This window comes from Electrophorus electricus, chromosome 6 (assembly GCF_041902795.1).
Source record: "Electrophorus electricus isolate QZ-2024a chromosome 6, ASM4190279v1, whole genome shotgun sequence".
NCBI classification, from domain to species: domain Eukaryota; kingdom Metazoa; phylum Chordata; class Actinopteri; order Gymnotiformes; family Gymnotidae; genus Electrophorus; species Electrophorus electricus.
The window spans coordinates 13670989-13695456 of record NC_137502.1 but is presented as its reverse complement, the minus strand read 5'-3'; the positions used below and the strand labels follow the sequence as shown (position 1 = coordinate 13695456).

General features: G+C 48.1%; 1 protein-coding gene across 8 annotated transcripts in view; it reads right to left on the bottom strand.

Moving 5' to 3' along the window:
• shf (Src homology 2 domain containing F) overlaps positions 1 to 24468 on the bottom strand; it is an 84855-nt gene that overhangs the window by 22734 nt on the left and 37653 nt on the right. For 5 of the 8 annotated variants that reach the window (XM_081715588.1, XM_081715589.1, XM_027008005.3 and 2 more), the window contains exons 3-4: positions 2441 to 2656; positions 1675 to 1761 (exon numbers count right to left, since the gene is read on the bottom strand). In XM_081715588.1, the coding sequence (XP_081571714.1) occupies positions 1675 to 1761; positions 2441 to 2656 (303 nt within the window). The remainder of the gene's footprint in view (positions 1 to 1674; positions 1762 to 2440; positions 2657 to 24468) is intronic. The other 3 variants (XM_081715590.1, XM_027008003.3, XM_027008006.3) reach the window with 1 other exon arrangement.

Genomic DNA, 24468 nt, shown 5'->3' with positions numbered 1-24468 from the left:
TGATACGACGTACCCGCTCCCGCAGGACATTGGGGGTGAGCGATGGGACGTACCAGCTGCCACAGGGCCTCGGGGATGAGTGATGTGATGTACACACTCCCACAGGGCCCTGGGGATGAGTGATATGACATATCCACTCCCACAGGACCCCAGGGAATGAGCGATGTGGCATGCCCGCTCCCACAGGGCACTGGGGATGAGTGATGTGATGCATCTGTGGCCAGAGGGCACCGGGGATAAGTGATGTGATGCGCCCGCTCCTACGGGGCACCAAAAAATGAGTGATGTGACGTACCCGCTCCCACAGGGCTCTGGGTGCATATCTGCATGCTGCCACGTTTCCCGGAGGCAGGAGCAAAAGGAAATGCCCAACATGATACCAAAGAGCTGCGTGCACAAGCACCACACGGCACATAACAGTGCCGTGCGCACAGCCACTAACTGGAAATACTTCATCAAACCTAATGAAGATTTATGGCAAAAAATGAAATGCATTTCAAATATCATAATGCACAATACAAACTGCAACACTCTGATAAACAGAAGTTTGTTTTTTTCTCTCATTCTTGGTCTGAGAGTTGTTTCTTTCCAACCTTACTTTCTTTTGTATGTACATTCATCTCAATTAGCCACACAGATTCTGTGACTTGACAGCTCAATTCAAACTGTGGATGTAAATAAAGCCCATAATGCGCAGAGTGTGGTGCAACATGGGAAATCAGAGAGCCGGAGCTGGCCTGCATATTTTTATGTGAAAATGGAGACGGTATAAAAAAGGAGGCAGTGACCCAGTTACATCCGAATCCCCTCCGAGGAAAAAAAAAGTCTCTTTAAGCACCTTCTGCATGTCTGCTGATAACGGCGCCGTAGCTCCTTCCTCTGAGGGGTGAACCGAAGACAAGGGCTCACTATGGAAAACAGAGGCTCACTGGGTCCTACCGACGGCTCGACACGACCGTTGGCTGACCTTTTGACCTTTTGACCTTTCAGGGAGGGGGGCGGTCACGTCACGCCTTGAGCACGGCGCCGCCTCTCGCTTCGGCGCGGCCCTTTAGGCTCCGGCGCGTATGCCGAATTTCGCGAGGGTCTCGTTTGAACTTGGGCAAAGGGGTTCACGCAGAGGCCTCCCGCCACCCAGGGGCTCCAGTGACAGAGGAGAAGAGAAGTGCGTTTTATCATACAACTGTTTCCTAACTCAAGAAAGGCGGGGGAGGGGTGAGAGTCTTCTCTTCTGTCAAACAATGCTATTTTAAGCTAAACCTGTCTCAGAAAAGCGAGAAGACAAACAAAGGTGGGAAATATCAAAGCTTGTCAAGACGGGACAGCAAGTGCTCATGTTTCCTCTTCGAAGGGAAGAATTAATGCGCGATCGTGGCGGAGGGAAATTAATGATCGGAACGTGGCGAGGAAGGAGCGTCGTCTGCGTGCCTCACACACCCTTGCACAACTCTGCAAGCGAGAGGCAGACATCGAGAGGGAGCCGACGGGGGAGAGACGTCTGGACGCGCGTTCTGTTTTCACTGTGCAAGAAAGTCATTTGCGAGCTGGAATACAAAGAGTAGCTTTTGACACAGATGTGTTCATGCAAACACATTTGAATGCATGTAAGAGGGGGAGAGAGAGAGAAAGAGAGTGATTAATGGAGAGGAAGAAAAAGCCCTTCTCTGATGGTACCTGTACGGGATTTTGCGCGGTTGCCGTCTCTCCGAGGTGATCCTCTCCCTGCTCCTTTGCTGCTAATGCAGTCATAACAAAGCAGAGCTGTTCCAGGAAACAGGAAAAGGAAGAAAAAGAGGGAGAAAAAAAAAAAAAACTTTTCAAGAACTAAAAGCAGCCGGTGCTTTCTGCTTAACGGATCTTGTCTTTTTCCCACCATGTTCAATGATAACTGTCTAAAGGACTCCTGACCTTGAACAGCCCTGCTTAGTTATGGCTGAGTTAGCCATGAGATTGTCTGCCATTCAGAGTTAAATTTTTTCCGAACACATGCATGCGCGCGCACACACACACGTACTCATGCGCGCACACAACCATGCGTAGACATTCCACCAGCAGCACCCCGGCTCACCCCCTGTAAGTGAGAGACGTTCACACACTTACCTCCCCTGGCACCATCTAATCTAACTCTGAAGGCATCCCATCAGAGCACTGGAAAAGAGCCATTCAGCGTTAGCGAGCAGGAAACAACCTAGACCGCGCCAGCGCTTCAGCAGCGGTACCCCAGCTAGCGAAAGCCCCGCTCTCACTAATCACAACGCTTTAACCGCTCAAGGCCGTGCGGATCGTGAGGCCTTGCGGAATTGGCTCCACCGTTCCTTACGTGCCCATGCCCCATCACCAGCAGGAAAGCAGTACCATGCCCCTCACCAGCCCCCAGCCAGGGAGAGCACATACGACATCGACGCCTGGCTCATACGGCGTCGGTGGCGCGCGCAGATACCTGCGAAGGCTTTGGAGATGCGATCCTTCTTCCACTCCCATGGCTGGTCGTACTCCTCGGGCGGCCTTTCGTCGTCCTGGGGCAGCCTGCTCTCGCGCAAGCACCGCCCCCGCCCAGGCTCCGCCCCCTCGCCGTTCTCGGCTGGCTCATACGGCGTGTCGTACAGGGGCAGCTGACGGATTGGCCCGTCCTTCGGGCCTCGGCCACCTCTGATCTCTGAAGGGGGGGAGAGAGGGAGAGGAAGATGGAGGAGGGGAGATGAGAGGGTGCACTAATATTAATCTTATATATTAACTGTAGTAAAAGCAGCTTAATATTGAGATGGCACGTTACAATGAACTTCAGCCACCTTTAGCGCTGCGTAATTTAAGAGTTAAACATTTTACTAGGCTGTTAGTTTGGAAAAGACACACGATTTCGCTTATGACATGGGTGCAAAGAAAGAAAAATCCAAAAGACAATTGTTTACCATCTGCACTGGGTCTTCTGCTTTTCCTGTAAGCCCGAGGGCTCATTCGCATTCCGTAAATTTGGCTTAAAACAGGCTTTTAGTAAGCTAATTGTGTTTAATAGTGAAGCCTGCTGTGTTGGTGGAGCAGAGGCTGCTGTAGAAAGCTCCAGCTGTCTCCTCCAGACCCACAGAGAGCCCTACAGAGGAGAACCAGGCTGCAGTGCCTGAAGAGGAAGACTAATTACCTGCATCTCACTAAGGCTGAACAGACCTGCTTGCTGGGATCATGGCGCTTTGCAGCATGCGTGATGGACACTGAAATAAGCTGCCCCGGTGCGCCCGCGCCCTAATTAGCGTGGTTGCTCGAACAGGGCCCAACGCTAACCTGGGACCATCGGCAAATGAGGCGCACCAAAGCCCCTGAGCAGGACGCCAGGACATGCGGCGGGGAGGCTCCCGGCCACACGCGCCTTGGCAGGGCAGTTCCTCCAGGTGGCCCTGTGGGCACTCAAGACCTGCTAATTAAGTCCTAGCAGTGAAAGCATGCTCCTTCTCTCAAGGTTTGTTGTCCTTATGACAGTTCCCCCAAGATGTGGTGAGAAGACAACGCGACATATAGGTTGCACTTATTACAACAGGGCAGCAGGGGTTAGCATCAGCAGCTCAGCATGCTCTGAGAAACCTAAGAAATCTGTCCAGGACAGAGAAATCTGTCCTGATGCCAATCGGTCACTCCTAACAGCATGTTCTAATATCCAGAACAAATTCCAGCTGTGGGACTAACAGCTAGAATCTCCCAAGATTATAGATGACCAACACAATCAACCTCGATAAACAAGCAGCATGTCGATATCTTTGTAAGCAGCCTTAATGCGACGTGTGTATTAGAGCAACGCAGACACTGGCCTGTGAAGCCTCGACGCCCACCCCGGCCCACAGAGCTGTTAGCATCCTCTCCTGTCTTTCTTGGATGCGCAATGAAGCTGTTATAGGCTGATCAGACCAGAAGCGTCCACTGCATTACACTGTGTGGCAGTGGCGTAATGCAGGAATGCTTCTGGACTGAAATATAACACCACACGACGGCATAATTGCTTCTCAGCCCGAGGGAGCTCTTGCGGAAAAATGAGAAAAGTGCAGGGACTAATGGAGCTAGCAGGCAAATGCAGGGGGGGAGGGTGTAGATCTTTAAATATGCCAACGTCTGGCAAAGTCTCTCGCCTTTAGATCTCCCTTTTAACAGTTCGGATGATAGAAGATCGTGGCGGAATAAGAATCCTCCCACTGCCGTTAAAGGTGAGAGAGCTCACGGGCGTGTAAGTGGGGGAGCGAGAGAGAGAGAGAGAGAGAGAGAGAGAGAGAGAGAGAGAGAGAGAGAGAGAGAGAAGATTTAAGACACCGTGATTGTACCAGTATAAGTTCACTCTTACAAAAGTGAACACGGAGCAGTAGAGAGTGAGAGGGAGACTGAGAGAAAGGACAAGACAGTGGAGGAGTCGACCTGCCCGGCGTCGCAGAAGGAAGACGAGCACTAGTTGAAATAGAGTGCAGTGGGAGGATTAGACAGCCACTGACCAGAGCAGACACAAGACCTGTAAAAGCGGGCCGGCTGTCACCGGGAGCAGAACTCTAATATGTAGGCTTGTTTCCTGTCATGAAAGGCCCGCCTCTATGCAGCTCTGCTTTCACACCCTATAGCCACACGTACAGACTTGCTCCGGATGTTCTGGAGAGGCGGGTGTGCACATCTGCCAGTGCACGTTACAAAAATGACGGGCGTGCACAGCGGAAGTGTTAACCGTTGACCCCCTCCCCCTTTGACCTCTCACATCAGCGGCAGTGCACGCCCGGCCATACGCGCGCGTCCCGAAAACACCTGTGCGGTTTCGGGCCGTGTCTAATCCCACCGCCCAGCCTCTGGAGCACACTCACGTCCTTGCACGTGCATGCAGGCCTACGGTAAACCAGATGCGGGGCGCCCCGGATGCCCGCCCACCTGCCTAAAGGCCCGCCGCCCCCGACAGACGCCCCCGCCAGCCAGGCCCTCTGGAGGGACACGCCCTCCGGTAGCCCCCGAGGTTTAGATGCGATTAACATTACGTGACTGGAAAAGAATAAAGAAGACCATCCGCCTTTTTCCCTCGCCCTCCAAACTGGAAAAAAAAAAGCTCTTCCCGTCAGTCAGGGCTGCTTGCAGAGATTCGCACGTCCATCATGGCTGTTTATTTGACTGTTATCTCACAGCGATGCCGAGCAGTCACTAATCGTTTTTGAGATGTCTGCTGACAGACAAATGATGTGGGTGTTTTGCATGGCCGAGGTGTTTTCATCACCTTATTCTGGAGTGAAGCTCCAGCTTGTGTTCGTCCGCTATAATACTCAGGCGGGGGGGGCATCAGACCCGAGCCATTTTCACTTCCACTAAAGTGTGGCCTCTCCTTGATTTAAAGCTGACTGTCTCCATTTCATTTCAGTCTTTCCCTATCTTATTTTTAGTCTGATGTGCTAGAGTACAGAGAAATCAATGACCAGAGTCAAAATAAAAATTAGGTTCAGTGCTTTCAAACTGCACTGAAAATGCTACCTATTCTATTCTATTCTATTCTATTTTATTCTATTCTCTCCTTTATTTCTTTACCAGTCTTTTCTCCTGTGGTAATCTGTAAAAGCCCAGAGGAACGAGTGGTTTCTGTGTTCCGTGTTATCTGCCTGACTCGGAAAGGAGCAAGAGAAATGGAGGTGCAGTCCCCTTGCCGGACCGCGTGCTATCGTCCACAGACAGAGCTGATCGGTGCTATTGTACGACTGTCTCCCTGTGTCTGCTCCCTGACCCGTATCTCCACCCAGGACTGAGCTGCTCCACAGCGCACAAGTGTGTGTGGAGGAGGCAGCGGCTAAGTCCACATTGTTGGTGTGTGTGTGTGTGTGTGTGTGTGTGTGTGTGTGTGTGTGTGTGTGTGTGTGTGTGTTTATACACACTTTTCTCTCTTTTGCTCCCTTAAGACTGTGGCTGGACACAGAATGAGGTAAGTCCATCAAAGTGACATCATCAATATTAATGGCCTTATTCAGTGGTCACAGATGAAAGACGCAGGTGGACATTTAGAAGGGGCCGAGTGGAGGCACGCAGCCTGGGAAGAGTTCCACTCACACCTGCAGACGACACGCACGGACATGAAAGAAAAGGCCGCTTGCTTATGCAGCTCCATTACACCAAATGTTGAGCCACATATATGGTGACCGCGTGTGTTCTCTGGGTTGGTGTGTATGGGTCCACGACTTCGCAGAGTCTTTCTGCAAACAGATGGACAGCTAACACAGACCTAGTATATTCACTGCATTAGAGGCTTATTCTTTGTTGTTTATTGTTTGCTGTTTTTGGTGCTGTGCCCAGCTGTCTGGGTCGAGCTTCAGCCCAGCAGGAAAGAACTGCCACCTGACCGCAGCACCCATGAGGTATTGCAGCCTTTTACACAAGCCCCATATGTGTGTGTGTGTGTGTGTGTGTGTGTGTGTGTGTGTGTGTGTGTGTGTGTGTGCGTGTAAGTAACTGAGAAATAACTGAGAAAGCATGAATGTGTTAAAAAAAATGGATGTCATTCAAAAAGCTTTGGTTTTTCTCCAATATTAAATCCCAGGTTGTCATAATTCTTTGAAAGCCACACCAATGCCCCAAATCCTGTGTGAGTGTCAGCCTGTGTCTGCCTGCTGTGGTGTCCGCCTGGCCCAGCCTGTCACTCTGTCTGTCTGTGGAAAGCTTGTCTGCTTTATCTCCGTCCTACAGCTGAAACAGAAGCAGCCATCCTCTTCTCCCAGTGGCCATCCAATACCATGCCAACTCCTGTGTTGCCAGTGTGCCACACACACACACACACACCCACACACACACACACACACACACATGCAGACAGTCTCTTTCTCACACTCCAGCTCTTTCTCCCAACAATCTCTTACTCTCTCGTATACATGCATGTAGACACACACACAACCACTCACACACATGCACTCACACTCTCACCCTCTCTCTCGCACACACCCTTGAACACACCCACGCACACCCACACCCATAGCTGAGGTTCTACTGCAGGACGGTTGTGTTTCTCTGGGCTGTGCAGCCTCTCGGTCCAGCAGTCTTGGACTTGCATGAGGGGAGGGAGTATTTTCAGTCTCTTTGTGGTGTGTGTGCCTGTCTGTAAACAGAGGACTGTGTGCAGAAAGGCGGGGAAAAATGAGATGCGCTCACAGATGTTAACCACCCATATGTATGTGTGTGCGTCTGTGTGTGTGTGTGTGTGTGTGTGTGTGTACACAGTTGTAGAGAAACTTGCTTTGGCAACAGCAAACTGAGCTGAATGCTGTATAAAGGAAAGGCTTGGGACACACATGCACAGTCACACAGAAGTATTTATGAGGACATATGCAAGAGTGTGTAAAAACCCAACAGCTGCAAGAGGAATTCAGAAGCTGTGTGTGCAGTGTATTGTAGTGGAGAGGCAGATAGAGATAATTTGGACAAAATATGTGAGCAACCTGTCTAGCTCCTCAAACTGCCAATATGTTCAGCCTGCCAAGATTTCGTTTTTTAATATTAGTTCGCACAAGCTTTCCTGAGAGTGATGTCAGATGTGTGTGTGCTTGTGGCAAAAAGACAGGCAGAGGTGAGTGAAGACATGCTAAAACGTTTCTATTCCTTGAACATTGACATGTATTGACTGAATGTTTCACAGTGTGTGTGTGTGTGTGTGTGTGTGTGTGTGTGTGAGAGGGAGAGAGAGAGAGAGAGAGAGAGATGGTGGAGGGGCGGGGCAGTGGGAGTCTGGAGGCTGGTGGAGATAGAGACATATCTCAGTCTGAAGCAGGGGAGTCTGGGTGGTTGGTATAGACAAAGAGCTGGCACCACGCATACACACGCCAGGCGCCTGCAGGTAGGCTACAGACGAAAAGAGAGACAGAGAGGGAAGGAGCGAGAGAAACAGAGAGAGAGCGAGACACAGAGAGGGAGAGAGAGACAGTACGTGAGAGTGAGAGACAGTAAGTAAGAGAGTATAAACAGAAGGCAAAGGGTGGATGAACATCAACTGCTAATGTGCTGGCGGCTGTTAGCATGAAACAAGCAGAGCTGGATTACCTCGAGCATATGGCCGCCATAAGTGCAAACAAAGCCAACGTTATAAGTAAATGCCATTCAAAACACAGCATTTGCCTTCTCGTCCAGTGGACAGTATTTTCAGTGCTTGACCAAAGACAGTCTGCCAGAATGCTAGCAGAATGCTAACGAGGCTCAGCTGCCCTGTGGTGAAAGCAAACAAATAAAACCCATAGAAAAAGGTACAAATGCCCATAGCCTTGGCCCTAAATGTGGCACAAGAAGAGCAAATCAGAAGCTCATAATTTAAACATAAATAATGTAAGAGGGAGCTTGGTCTGAAGCTCAGAGAGCGAGCAGGTCTTGGAGAGTCCAGACGTGGCAGCTGGCCGACCACTGGGAGACCCTGGCCTGAACAGATGCATCGATCCCCTCTATAGCACGTGAGCAATTATAGCTCGTTAGGACCTGAGCGAGGGCTTGTTAATGGAAGATTAACGATCCTTCCTGCCGGGCGGATTCACCCGCGTGCATCACCTCGCCCCTTAAGAGAGCAACAACTCTGGAGAGATGGAACACGACACACACATACACCGCACACGCAACAAGGAAAAAAAAAGAAAGGCTAACCTCGCGTTACGCTCCTCGATTCTGTGTTTGTGCTGTGCAGGCAGAAGAGTTACAACTTAGCGTGTGCAGCTTCTGACAGGCTCTGAACGGAACAGAAGGGTGAGAAGTTTGAATGTTCTCTCCCAGGCTGTTCTGTTAGTGAGGGGTGAACAAGCTGAGACTAACGACAGCCCTTGGTGCTGTTCCGCCCGCTGAACTACCTGAGCCAGCAGCGTTCTGTGCGGACTGTTCTGGAGAGGAGAGAACACTGGCAGTAGTGTCAGCTAGGTGCACACAGAGATCAGGCATTTCTGAGGAGAGGAGAGGAGAGGAGAGGAGAGGAGATGGGAAAACAGAGGAAAGAAGATGAAAGGAGAGAAGAACAGAGAGAATGAGAACAAGAGAACAGATGAGAGGAAAGAAGAACAGGAGAACAGAGGAGAGGAGAGGAGAGGAGAGGAGAGGAGAGGAGAGGAGAGGAGAAGCTGTCTTGGGTTTGCTACCAAAGCTGAGTCTTGTCTAGTGATCAGGTGGTGAGGGAGGCCAGGAGGCAGTGTGGAGGTGCTGATGATGGATGACCACTCAACCCTTCCCCTGTTGGGGGTCAACAGACCATTAGTGCTGACAGGTCCTACAGCGATGGACACACACACGCATGCATACACACACACACACACACACACACAAACACACAGGTGCAAACAAGTGCAAACACACACACAGGTGCAAACAACTATATGCACACACACACACACACACACACACACACACACACACACACACACACAGGCATTTTTTAAACCTTTAACAGAAATTTTCTCTTCCACACACTCACATGCGCACACACCAGCACACACACACACACACACACACACACACACACACACACACACACACACACACACACACACACACACACTCTCACTCACATGCCCCTAGACTACCCTTTAGCTTTAGTGTCCTGGAAGGGACAAAAGCTCTCTATTTATTGCTGCTCTCCAGAGGGAAAAGTCAAGAGTCGGTGGATACACGACAGAGAGAAAACTCCCCACAGTCAAGCTGGAGGGCACCAATAGAAAATGGCAGGGTGAAACAGAGGTCAAAGTGCATCCACAGGCACCCCAGCGCTTCATTATCATCGCAAGGATTAGCGGGGGCAAAAAAAAAATCACATTCAGTTCATTCTCACCATTTGGTGTGTGTTGATAAAGCCCCTATCCACCCCCTCGCCGTGGAAAATGAAATCGCCTGTTTGCTTATTACCTCATGATCGGATAATCCACTCTCCCCGTCGCTTAAGAGAAGACAGTGCAGTGAAGATATGTGTGAGAAACTAAACCTCCTTACCTCCATACTGTCACCAGTGAACGGGGGTGGGGGTGGGGGGTGTCTCACAGGCCCGGTTACAGTCATTTAACTCAGGGCATCTACGAGCTTCTTGCATGGCAATGTTTTTTCCCTACTTCAGCACCACGGTTCCTGGACTCTTGTAAGTCCCAGCTACTAGCTATAGCTTATAATGACAGGCTTCTGCATTTAATGACCTGGACAAACCCCAAAGGGTCCACTTACAGCATTGCTGTGGTGCACTCATTTCAGCACAGAGCGCATCTAGAGCTAGAAAACGGGTAAACAAATAAAGCAATAAAAAAAAAAAACCACAACTCAAAAAAGTATGCCATTTAGTTCATGATCAATGCAGAGAATATCTGAGAGGAGATCTAGGAAAATGTTAGAACCTGCTACACTCCTAATACTCAAAAAACCCAATAGCAGCTGTGAGTATAGAAGGCAGAATATAGATCTCTGGTTTAAGCATACTGGGCTATATGGTATTGATCCTATATTTCCACCAGCGAGGGGCTCATTATATAGCATATATGTTGTCCTCTGGAGAGCAGAGCTAATGAAAAAAGGTCGTGTATGCAGTCCGAGAGGGGTTGGGGTGGGTGGGCTTGGCAGGGGCATTAAGGCAGTTGAATCATCTGCTCATGTTTCAGAGAGAGCTAACCCAGTCTTGCAAGTGCTGTACGCTTTTGAGAAGAAATCAGGCATCAACAAGGAGCTGACGTTTCCTCTGAGGGGGGTTTTGACGGGGGTGGGGTGGACCGTCTCCATGTTAGACTGGTCTGAAAAGTTTGCCGGCGTGAAGATGATGCCACATTCGTTCCAAATAGAACATCAGGCTCGGTACTCGGTGAGCCGTGCTCCCACATCAGCAGATTATGAGTATGAACGGGTTTGCAGTGCGACACTACCAGATAACGGCTCCGGCAGGCCGGCTCAGCACACTGATGCGATGCAAGCATAGGGGCTCATTTCAGAAAGGGTAGCCATCCGAGTCCGACACTGAGCCTTTTGTCCGCTCAGTCGTTCTCCCGTCAGCGCGGACAGCCCTTGACGTCCGGTGCTAGGTGTGTCACACTGATCGAGGTCCAAGCAGTACAATTGGAACCCGGACGCCAAGCACCAGAACTGAAAGCAACAGGCTGATCTCAGGTCAGCAGGAAGGGTCCAGCTATCACAGCCCACAGAAAAGCCCTGCGGGAGTTTCCATTTATTCCACTGATTTATGAGAGAAGACACTGAACTGACCTCCTTCTAAACACATAACATAAACACACATAAATATAAACACACATAAACACACATAAACATTGTATTTAGAAGTGAAACAGAAACATGTGTTTAGAAGTTGTGTGTGTGTTGTACAGGGTTCGTACACAGTTCTATACAGTGAATAGCCCTATTCTACTACTGTTATAATCCACATTACGTCGAGAACCACTCAACTAAGTAAAGGGAAGTGACAGTCCATCATTGCTTTAAGACATGAAGGTCAGTCAATCTGAAAAATTTCAAGAAATTTGAATGTACTCCAAGTGCAGTCATGAAAACCATCAAATGCTATGATGAAACTGGCTCTCATGAGGACTACCACGGGAAAGGAAGACCAAGAGTTGCTGCAGAAGATAAGAGTTACCAGCCTCAGAAACTGCAAATTTCTGCAAAACAACACCTACACATAAATGCTTCATGGAGTTCAAGGAGCAGACACATCTCAACATCAACTGTTCAGAGGAGACCGTGTGAAAGTAGCCTTTGTGGTTGAGCTGCCATGAAGGCTGGAGGAATATGGAGGAGGTGTGATGGTATGGGAGTGCTTTGCTGGTGACACTTGTTGGTGATTTAGTCCAAATTTAAGGCACACTTAACCAGCCTGGCAACCACAGCATTCTGTAGCCACATGCAGTCCCATCCGGTTTGCGTTTAGTGCGACCCACAGACTGCATTTCTTACACTGCTTTCCTCTGGCAGAACATTCACATGTTGTCATAGATATTTAAAAAAAATCTTTGTGACATTTCCTGTTTTTGCTGGGCCATCAGCATGGATTACAAGCAGTATGGACTGCTCGCAGTGTGGAGCATCTGGAGGCACGTATAGATGTCCCGTGGTTTGGATTACCACAGTTTCCACTAAAAGGTGACAACCCAGGGTGCTCCAAGAGCTCACTGACAGGTTTCAAGATTCACTTTCACAACATTTCCCCTCACAAGTTATTACAATACATATTACCCTCAGACTCAGGAAGAGACCGAGAGAGAGAGAGAGGAGTAAGAGATAGAGACAGGGAGAGAGACATAGAAGAGAGACACAGGGAGCCCTCAGTACTCAGTACACAGACATAAATAACAACACTTTGGCCACAGGAGCTCTTTCACTGTCTCAGCAAGCTAAAATAAACATAGTACACAGAGCTGCAACCACAAAGGCAGAAGCTGAACCGAAACCAGGTGAACGATGCGCTCCATAGTTAACATGCATTAGCGAAGTCCAACAAGAGCACTTAAGGCCGAAGCCCATTTCATTAGTTAATGCATTGACATAACCCCATGATTGATCTGACATTAATGGAACGTTGCACTTGCGGAGATTAACACTAACGATTTTGGCTTCTTCTTCATTCCTCACTGAGGCTGATGTATATCCCTTTAACATGCAAGGAGTATGTGGGCGGAGTCTCACAGACATTAGTATAACATCACCAGGGACAATATGGGTCAAATTACCAGAACTTGAAAATACAGTGAAACTTCCTTTGGAAAAATATCAATATTTTCCTGCTGTCTTGTGCCATAATCTGTTAGAAGTAGGGTCGAAATATCCTCTCAACCCCACCCCTCACCTCCTGATCTTCATATATCATGGAAAGCTGATGAAATCTGCCTAAGAAGAACACACGCGTGAACCACAGGCAGACGTGCTGAGGGTGTAAGGGCGTGCTCACCAACCTACAGTCTAAATGTGCAAACCTCTGAACCTTATTTGACATTGGTCCGTCCTGTATTTCCCGCCCCTGGAACAGGTCCCTACCCACCTCTGCGGCCTGACACCTGGAGGCTATGGCGCTTTTGAGGGGAAGGGACACTACGGTCAGAAGGCTCCTGGCAGCTGTGCCATCTCGTCAGCCCTGGGCCAGGCCCATGCAATATGTCGGCGTTCTCGTGCCTCTGCCCTGGCACGGACTCCGGGCCGGTGTCTCCGGCGCCACGGGGCCGGCAAACCTCTGCCAAACATCGGTTAGCGAGCCGTTTGCTTTCCCCACGAGACTCGGCCAGTGGGCTCACGCACAGGCTTGCTTTTACAGGCCATCAGCCAGCCGTGCCGGAAACGCGCCCCCCTCGTGTGACTGACCCAGGGCCAGCTTCAGCTGCCTCTTGTAAGGGTCGGGAATGACGCTGTCCTGGTCCCAGATCAGTGTCTTTGCTGAGCCTTGTGCCGGCCCCGTTTTTCCTGAAAGGCAGGGCTACTTCCCACACTCATTAGCAAGAAGCCTCCAGAGAGAACACAATGACTAACATGATATGATCGTTTCCATCCCACACAGGATAAAACCCAGCCAAGGGCATCCAATTAACACTTTCATGAAAGGATGATGCAGAGCGAGTAAACCTCGACTCAGTCATTCCCAAAGGGGAGCATGCAGCCACCAACATTAACCAGTCTTGACAAGAAAACCACCGTAACCTCAACGAGAAAGTACCAGTATGTGCCTCTGTATAAAGCTCTGGATTCTGCACCTTCCGACTCTGCCTGGGGCCCTTCCGCTACAACGTGCTGCCATCAGTCAGTTCAGCATGAGTGGACCGCGGTCATGTGACCATCGCAAAACAGGATGTCGCAGACTTGGGAGAACGGCGGTCTGGAACACGGCTGACGCGGGGCCGTCACGATGGCAGAATGCTAATGGACCGGTGTGAAGGGCCTAATTGGCACTGAACAGAGGAGCTGAAGCGCTCAAAAGGAGAAAGAGATGAGAACTAGAGGCCAGCAGCTTGCAGGAGGACTAGATAGGGGATGCTGTTAGAACCTAGAGACTTAATGCGCCAAAGCACTTTGTTAAGAAAGCATTAAAAGACAGACAAAGAGAGAGAAACATGACATTAAAGTCTTGGTATGTGCACCTCGAAGCCTTTCTGCTGAGATTTGCAAGCTTGCATTGTGAAGGATAACCTAATAAATGACTAAAACCAAAAGTAAAGACCCTCCAAGCACTCATCGTAAACTGACAGCTGCAGCAGAACAGCACATGGGGAGGGGAGTTGTGTCTATAAATAAAAACTGAGGAAGTCATATGGAGATGTTTTAAAGGAGAGTCAATGAATAATTGCTCTTGACACATGCATTACACACACACACACACACACACACACACACACACACACACACACACACACACCCACACACTCCAACACACACCAACACAATGCATGCTAATAAAGTGCTGAAGCAGTAACCCTAGCTCTGTAAAAACCTCTTACTCCACTGCTACTGGTTATACTGTTGCAGTTCGTTTATCTGGAATGTTTACCTCAACACTGCTAATTTCACACAACTATAATGGGAAACATTGTTTTAAATATATTATAATAAATGCCCAGCTTATACAGAAGGAAGTTCACCTTTAACCTTCCATTTATCACTACTTCAAGAAAGAAAAAAAACAGGATATATCTGTATTGTATAAAATATATGCAACATCTTTAGTTCATAGCAGAGACTTTAGATTGAGCAGAAATTTCCTAGTGTGTTGCATTAAAAGTACTAAAATTTGTGGATGTCTGTCTCTATCTGAAGTGTATCAGACTCCTAATAGGAAGAACACCACATTTCTGTGTGCGAATATATGCTTGTGTCCGTGGGTGTGTGTGTACAAGAAATAAAACAGCTTGAGTTCACGTACTTCCTTTGGAGACACAGGAAGTAGCAGGATTCCTGTCAGGAAGGGGAGGCTCTGAGCTGACAGCACCGCCTGCTTGTGGCAGACTCGACTCCCTCTAGGACAAATCCACAAATCAATAACCAGCACATTCTTTAAAGGGTTTTCATCGCAGGCGAAAATGAGGAGATTCTTGCGATGTAAATCCTGCACTCTACAGTCGTTGGGGGTGGGTGGGGGGGTTTCAACGTGTAACCAGCACGTGTAAAAGTACAAGGAGCCCAAGAGGGAAAAAGTGTAGCTGCACTTGTGGCATTAACACACACACGCATGCTCGGCGGCACTACGAGTGCTCTCCGGTGCCTCGTGTGTTTGTGTTGATGCCCTTTAAGTCGTGACATTTTCTCCTATAATTCCCCAAATTCCTACAGACACGAAGGCGTTCACAAAACAACAGTCCTCCCTAGTGCAAGATAGCTAACCTTTTAAAAGGCAGGGGGAAAAAGAAACACGCTGAAACACAGCCCAAGGAGAGATGTGACGATAGCGACAGGAATGACAAATATTTCTGAGAGCGTTGGATGATTAGGAGGGCAAGGCTTGTCGGTGAGAAAATAGATTGGGACAGCAGTCCCTGATTTGTCTTGGAAAGGGTTTCTGTTTCAAGGCAGTAGTGGTGGGACTGCGCTCGGCCCACTGATAACCTTCATTAGGCATTCACAGTGTATTTGAGCAGAGGACTGACATCCCGTCACGCTCGCTCCCTTGTGATGGCACTGATGCCCCGGTACAACATCCGTCAACTCAGCGCAAACAGTGCAATTCGATTAGAGGGAGGTGGCTTGGGACCGGCGCGGGACGGCGCAGGGAGAGGGCGGGACAGCGTGGCTGGCCAAACAGCCTATTCATCACAACCAGGCCCGGCATCCGCAAGCCGGGCCGGAAAACAGCCGAGACTGACCGTCCGCGCTCGGCTTCCAAGAGGCAATGCAAAGGGATGAGATGGATGTCCCAGAAGCATGACTGTGTGGATAGCATGAGAAGGAGGGACGTCAACTACTGAGCGCTGCAGTTTAAGCCCTTAATCTGCATTGTTGTTTGGACAGACTTACACCTGTTCATCTGTTCATACACATTATTTATTCATCAGGAATTGCGTTGACGCTTTGGCAATACTATAACGAAATATGACTATGAGGACAAAGCTTTTTTCCACTGAATTCGTGTGTGTGTAGAAAGAGAGCGAGAAAACGAGAAAGAGACAGCAAGAAGGAGATAGAGAGAGAGCGAGGGCGTGAAGAGGGGAAGAATGGGGTGGATCTGTAAAAGAGCACTGCCTGGCATGGTGGTGAGGGATAGCACCCTGCCTGTCAACCTGCTGGCTCACGTCCTGGCGCCCAGGCACTCCGCTGCCCATGCTGTGCTCCGGAACGCAGGGGCATCGTGGGTAATTTGTCCACTTGTTTGGGTAATCCACCATCTGCCACAGTGAGACCAGGCCGTGGCTCTGAGCTCGGACAGCACAAAAGGAAGCACGATGGAGCGGGGTCGTCCGCCACGGCCGGAGCCTGAATTACTGAACAACATGTAGAAAAGGGAATAACTGCACATACGCTCACACAAGGATTTCCGTGTTTTCGCTACACTCTCAACCACTGTTTGTACTACAAAGAATGTTCAAGCAATGGCAAAAGAAACACAAACGGTCTTAAGTATGTGCGTCGACAGTGTGTGATGGCTGCTGTCACACTCGACTGATTTCCAAGGGGATACGGTCAGCGGCTAAATTTAGGGCGGTGATGCTGGACTGAGCTGCCGTCCGATAAAAATGGCCATTACGCCAGCCACTTCCTCCGACAGGAAAACATGGCTGCCTGCCAAGAGGAGGGAGTCACACGGTCACATCGTTACCTCCTTTCACTCAGGCCTATTCATTAGAGAAAGAGAGAGAAAGAGAGAGAGAGAGACTCATTTGTAGTACCAGTACCGCTGGTACATAGGAGGTCATACCACTCGCTGTGTGTGGTGTTCAGATGGACCAGAGATAGAGAGAGAGAGAGAGAGAGAGACAGAGAGAGTGAGAGAGAGAGAGAGGGACAGGGCAGAGTGAAAGCTCCCAAGTCACTCAACAAGACACAACTCACACAGAACCAGTATCATGGACCTTGAAGTTGCTGGTATGTTGCACTGCTGAGATAATGGAGAGTTTCCAGACCCACAAGGTGATGCATGCATGGGAAGATACTTTAGCTAACCATACAAAAGTATGAGGGAGTCTTCAATGGCAAAATTCTTTGAGGTACCGTTAGAATATGCAGAATGTACCAACAGCATGTCCTTGTTAAAATGAAGAAACTGTGTGTGTGTGTGTGTGTGTGTGTGTGTGTGTGTGTGTGTGTGTGTGTGTGCCTCTGTGTGTGTGTGTGATCACAGTCAGCATGCCTCAGGGCACTGGCCTGTTACACAATGGAAAAATGGGGATAAAATCCCTCTGTGCAATTCCGCTTCTCCGGCAGGCAGATGACTGCGTAGCGCATAATCACTTTGTTTGCAGAGTGCGACAGGAAAAACCTCATTAGCTTGAGCTTGCCATCCTGCTATCTCCTCTGTCTGGCAGCTCTGAATCCCTGGATAAAGTGAAACACTATAATATTAGGGGCAATAACAACGATAAGGCCGAGCGGATTTCAGGTTATAATGTGCACACGCATACACATGCACGCACACAGACACACAAATTTAAAACCATCCTCCAAATCCCTCCACCACACACACACGCACACACACTGCATCTTACATACTGCTCCATACCATATTGAAATCCAAGCTGTACTATCATATTTTAAAGTGTAAAACAAATCAATTTTAAACCCCTTTAACGCATTATGACTATAGATTAGTAAAAGCTGTCCATTCAGGATAAGCAAACACCTGTGAGTAAGTTCTGAAGAAGCCAAGACATCATAACAACCCAGGGTTCAGTACACCAGAGAGGACAGAATTTTATTATTGAACAACTGAAGGGGAAATAATTAGATGGTAGCCACTAGATTTAAATTGTCAGCAAAACGTTCTAAAACACACACACACACATACACACACACACACACACACACACACACACACACACACACACACACACACACACGATACTGACCGTTGGGCTAAGCTAGGAAAATTCAATAATGGACAAGCACTTAGAGATAAAAGTGAACCTGAGCCACTGAACATATTCAAATGATACAGAAAGCCAGATACACTGGAACTTAGTATTTTAAAAATACAAGGCTGGTTTCCAGACACACATGCAGCCAATTTGCAGACTAAACCATCTTTTCAATGGCAGATAATCAATGGTGTAACTTGGCTGAAGATTTATCTTAATCTGTTACAGGAAATGTGTCATTTAACTCTCTTAATCTGTTTGTGCTTAAATAAGACAAAGCCTTAAATGTCCAACGCCAATGTATGCAGTAATAATCATTACTTTACATATTCAGTTACTAGTATCGGCTGATTCTAAATGGCCGCTCATGATTAACGCCAGCAAAAGACTACGTTGCCAAGATACTGGCTAAATGACGCCTGTGCTGAGGAACTGGGGGCTGAGGATAAAGGTCGGTACCTGTCGCTCAGTTTCCAGACGTGCTACAGAACAGCACAGCCAATCACAGTGAGGTAGCGCGCGACCATCCCGCATGACGCTACCCCAAAGCCTGTCCTAGGCAAACCACAACCCCAGCCAAGACACCATCCTGAACATTACAAAAGTATCCCACGTCCTTCGGGCAGTGGCGAAACCACGGCTGGCCCCTCAAAAAAAGTCTCCGACAAGTCCTGCAAAGGGTTTGAGATCACTGTAACGAAACAAGTGACTGACCTGCACTCTGCAGCTAAACCACATATGAGATTCTTGCAAACTGGAGCAGACGATGGAGGTGCTGGGCTCAGTGGTACAGTGCAGTGAGGGGGAGTGTGACGAAGGTGTCTCATTTCCTGAGGTTTGCTGAAGGAGCACGAAAGGGTGGCAGAGCGGCACGGACCATCTGCGCCGGAGCTACGGTGGAGCTGGGCATAATGTTTACAATGGAGAGGGCCACTGGGAGTTACTGCAGTAAAGTAGAGAGGACACCCACATACACACACCCACACACACACACTCACTCTCACATACACACACCCACACACACCCACGCATGCACGCACACAAACGCAGGCGGGCACACACGTAGGCGTGCACACCCACACAACTGTACCTGCACAGTACAACCAAATGTTACACCAAATCATAAACCAAACCTTAATCTTTATAAGGACATTGCTTAGTCCAGACCCAAACTTCACTGTAAATAGAACCTGAGGATGGACGAGGCAGGAGGAGCCACGTGTTGACCAGGAGCCACGCCCAGGATTTACAGCCAGGCTCCGCCCTGCATCTGCCCTTCCTAAACTCTGCCTACCACAGCACAGCAGAGAAAGGAGCTGGAGAAGATTAGCAAATAAAGAAACAGCTACAGGATACAGCCTCAAAGAAAGCCGCGCGCGTGTGTGTGTGTGTGTGTGTGTAAGTAAATGGTCTGCTGAGGAAGTTACATGGCAGACTTCACTGGGCGTCAAAGAAGGAAAGAAAGAGAATCTGAGGGAAGAGGAAGCAGAAAAACAAAATAGAAACACACTAACTCTCGCGGAAACACCACCTGTAATAGAAACACACTAACTCTCGCGGAAACACCACCTGTAATAGAAACACACTAACTCTCGCGGAAACACCACCTGTAATAGAAACACACTAACTCTCGCGGAAACACCACCTGTAATAGAAACACACTAACTCTCGCGGAAACACCACCTGTAATAGAAACACACTAACTCTCGCGGAAACACCACCTGTAATAGAAACACACTACTTGTCATAGAAACACACCACCTGTAATAGAAACACACTACCTGTCTCGTAAAAGTGAAATAAGTGAAATCTCAATTCAGTATCGCTCGGTCATTAATTTTTAGGCAAACCATACGTTTTCTCTTTGAGGATGCAAGGCGTCTTTTCGCCTTGGCGACGCACTAAAGGTCACAAGGCAACGGGAAATGAGACGGGTCCCTCTTTTTCAGGTCAGAAAATATCAAAGTCAAAGCAGCGGGCATTCAAGCAAGATCCAGTCAAGCTGCAACATCGGAAGGCAACTGTCTGCTCACTTCGCTGCGTCGCTGAAAGCAATTCCGTTCGCCGCTAAAACATGTCGGCAGGGCCTCCGTTCCGCAGGACTGGGAGAGAAAAGCAGCTCAAAACCCACAATGTCGCTGACAGGCTGTCTGAGGCACACCATCACGTGAATCAATCCCGAGCGTTTGCTGACATTTTGAGGACGCCCGGATCAATGAGATGATTGATACCTTAATACTTTGTGCAAATGATAGCTGGAACTGAGAAAACCCTTTGCACACGAGGTGCATCTTCATTGAGTGAGATGCTGATTTCCTTTCTGCCTTTGTGTTTAATTAGACGACTGCAGCCTTGTTCTTCGTTAGAACACAGCATACGGGTAATTATGAGGAAAAGAGGGATCCGAAGTGTGTGTGCGAGTGTAAAGTGCACCACTGATTGCACTTACAGGCTTAGACAGCTGGTTTGATCGTACCTGATGATCCAGTCGAAGTAACGTGGCTCTGAAAGGCAGCCAAACGGCCAATTGGAGAGGGAGAAAATTGAGGGGGAAATGAGCAGTAAAGACATAAATAATAAAAGAAAGCATTAAAGAAGGAAGAAATTAAAGAACAAGGAATCGGGACTAAAAAGAATAACAATAAGAAGAATAAAATGACAAAAAAAGATTCCACAGGATCTACCCTGACCACAGTAACTTCTTGTATCCTGATCAGGCCAAATGTCACCAGTCCCGATCCTCTTTAAACTTTCTGCTACCTTTGGCACGGTTAGCTACAGCATTATTTTATCCATCCTCTCCAGTTTTGGCATCACTGACTCAGCATGGTAGTCAATATCCGATATGGAGAGGATCCTTCTTTTCTGCACAAGCATCCCACAAGGATCAGTGCTTGGGCCTCTTGTCCTGTCTCTCTGTGCTCTCTTAGAGGCGATATCCTCGCATGGCTTCTCCTTCCCAAAAATGAATGTGCCCCCTCCTAACAGAAAGCGTTAGTCTCACCCCGTACTTCATCTAACGCCCTTCGTTCCTCGAGTACGGCTCGTCTTGAACCGCCGGCACTCAGGAGCCAGCACCAAGGCGGTGGAATAACGAACTTCCCCTGCCTGTCCTCTGCCTGTCTCTGTTTACAGTGGAGTCAAACATAAACTGAAGACCCAGTTCTTCAAAAGGCACTTGGATGATCCCGAGACACTTTCGTGGCACTTGATTAATCACCTGCACTTACAAGTGCACATATACATATGTAAATATAAATAAATATATAATGAAACATGTTCTCCTATTCTCCTATTTGTATTTAAGTTATTTGCGTGTATTCTCTCTGATAGGATTCTGACAGCTTAATGGTATCCTTAGACTCCAGCCTAATGCACTAGAATAAAGATTACTTCCATGGAGAAAACTAAGCACTTTTGTAAGCCGATTTGGGCGAGGTTAGCGGCTAAATGCTGTAAATCTAAAGGAAACAAACAACAACAAAAATGGAAAGAACAAATGAAGGCGAGAAAGCAGCTGATCTCATGAATTGAGCTTTTGGATGGAAGATAATTAGTGGTGCCACACATGGGTGCGAAACCTTCCTCTGGTGGGCATACAGGCTCCTGCTGCAGCAGCTGGTCGATTTGCATAATGGAGGTTTGGGCCACTAAGTTTTGTTATCGTTCCATTGTCTTGTTTACACAGTAGGTAATTTTAACATAGCCTGAAATAAGTGAATTAAAAAGCATAAAGTAAACTGCCGCCCATAATAAACTACACATATCCAGGTGTGAAACGCTGTCCAAATGCTAACCTTGTAAGATCACCCATTTCTGCATACTAAATGGGCCTGTTTTAGTAAGAGGCCACGTCGCCCTCTCCCTCTGACCCCAGAGCCTCGCTGTCCCTCCGCAGGTGAGAGGGCCCTAACCAGGTGTCTTTCCAGAAGGTTAAATGCCCTGTCTGCTTGGCTGGGCTCCCTGCTTCCATGCTGCAGACCAAGGCTGAGGAGCCGTCTGCAAGAGCCCTACGCTGTCCCCAGGACGAGCAGAACATGGGCAGCCTGCTCTACCACCCCTCCTGTGCCGGGGTGTAGGGAACTGGGGTCAGAAACCTATGGGTGGGGCCTCTAAAAAGAGCAGTTCCCCTCCCTCTGATCACCAGTCCATACATAACTTGAATACGAGCTAGAAGAGTAATTAACTACTCATGTAACAATTTATAGTACAAATTACCGCAAGGCAGATGCATCGTGTCTTACAGATCTGCAAAAGCTATAATCTAGGACAATAAAAACCGTGAAACAGCATAATAAGAATGGACAATAAGTCAGGACAGTGATGACTGCTATGATACACATTGCTGGACACCTCCTTTCTTGTTGGTTGCTCTCGCCATTATTTTCCTGCCAGAAAACTGTGTAAAGGACCTTTGATTATTCACTCAGTTTCATTCTCCATTAACCAGAGCCATAAACACTGCGCTGCAGTGGCTGTCCAACAGCTCAGAGTGAGCAGGCACAAAAAATGAGACAGTGGCTGAGGGCCACTTGGTGCTAGTGTGCCATGGCTCAGAGGGATGAGGGCAATCAGTGTGCATGGCTGATTCCAGTTCTGTCTATCATTTTCCGAACGACATCGCTCTCTCTCTTTCCTCCTCTTATCTCCCTGCCCTCCATGCTGCTTCCTCCGAACGACGTCCAAAAGCTCCTCGACGCTCTTCAATTAGACCTCTGTACCCACCTGACGATGTCGAAATGCTAATCCTGTTTTGTCAGCGGGGGGGCAACGTTTGCTCATGAATGCAGATGTATAAGCATGTGCACACACATAGATGTGCATACACACACACAAACACAAACACAAACACAAACACACACACACACACACACGCACACATATATGCGCAACAGAAAAGAGATGCTCTAATCTGCTCTAATTAGTTTATCAGGCTACACTTACTGTTCACTCTATCATGAAGACTGATATACATGCAGCTGAGATGACTTAGTCTGATGCAAGTCCTTGCTTTTTAATTAAATGTCACTCTACAGAATTGAAGTAAGTCTCTGTGTATGTGTGTGTGTGTGTTTGTGTGTGTGTGTGTGGTGTTTGTATGCGCGTCTATGTGTGTGCACATGATTATACATCTGCATTCATGAGAGGACGTTGCACTTTTTTCTGTGTGTGTGTGTGTGTGTGTGTGTGTGTGTGTGCTTGTGTGTCTGTGTGTTTATGTGTTTTTTTAAAAAACCAAAAACCTATGCTTGCAGCTCTCGCTTAATCCAGGTTTCATCGCATGACCTAACTACTGTTTTAATTGACCTTCCCATAAAGGGCATCTAGAGACAGTGATAATGACTTCCACTGCTATGAAAACACCACCAATTCCATACTCCACTCATTGGTTCATAAGAAAAGACCCAAGGTGCCTTAATTTACATACATTAACACCATTCTGTAATTAAGCTAGGAGAGCCAAGCCTTTTTTTGCAGTTTTTAAGCACATTCCTACACGTGGCAGTTGTAACCATGCCATACACAACTCTTATATTGGGCAAAGGCTTTTAGAGGATAACCCCACATACAGAAACATGCTCTGACACTCCATTTCTATGATGTTTCGACCCAAGTGCGACGTCCTCAGGTATTTCATCACAATACATGATCATGCTTTAATTCAGTGGTTGAAAAATCTATCGTCATTGGTTAGAAGCCATCAGAGACCCCTTTCACCTAACAGTACATGTACCACTGAGGCACTTTCAGGGGTTCCACACTTCTTCGTTTATTAACCTGATTCAGGATTTGGCTGGAACTGGTCAGAGTACAGTGGAATGCTTGTTAACTAAAAAAATCATTAGAAACATTTAAAGGAATAAAATTAGCCCAAGATTTAGGCTGTTGTTTGGCCTAAAACACTTTTTTATTTTATTAATCTAAATGTCAGGGCGCATATACAGGAATAGTTAGTCACTTGCCAAACAGACACCTAACCTACACCTTTTACTAAGGGCATTCATATTGTTTTTCAACATCTCTTGCTTGTTTTTTGCTAAAGATACAATGAATATGCCACTTCTGAGTAATAGCAAGTCACAGAACAGAAGTAACTTCCTATTGACACACAGTAATGTATTTTTGTTTCACATTAAAATCCCCGGTGTCTTATTCTACTGTTTTGGGCTCTCCAAGACAAGAGAAACTTTGAAGCTTCAGAAGACACAGCCAGATCTAAATCATCACCGACGCAGTGACACTGCCACAGGCGTTACCTTTATCTCACTACAGTCAGCAAAAGCAAGCGATCGGTGCGCACTGTTCAAATTTACAAAGCGCTCCTCGACACTCTGGCTCCCACTGCCAGGCAGCCCCGACATTTTGCAGCTGTTGGACTGTGAGCTCGGAGCGCGCCGAGGGTTGGCGTCGGGTACGTCATCTCCGCTGCGGCTCCTTGATGAAAGCGTGCGCTGATGGTGCAGACACCTTGAGTTCCCCCCCCGTGTCATCC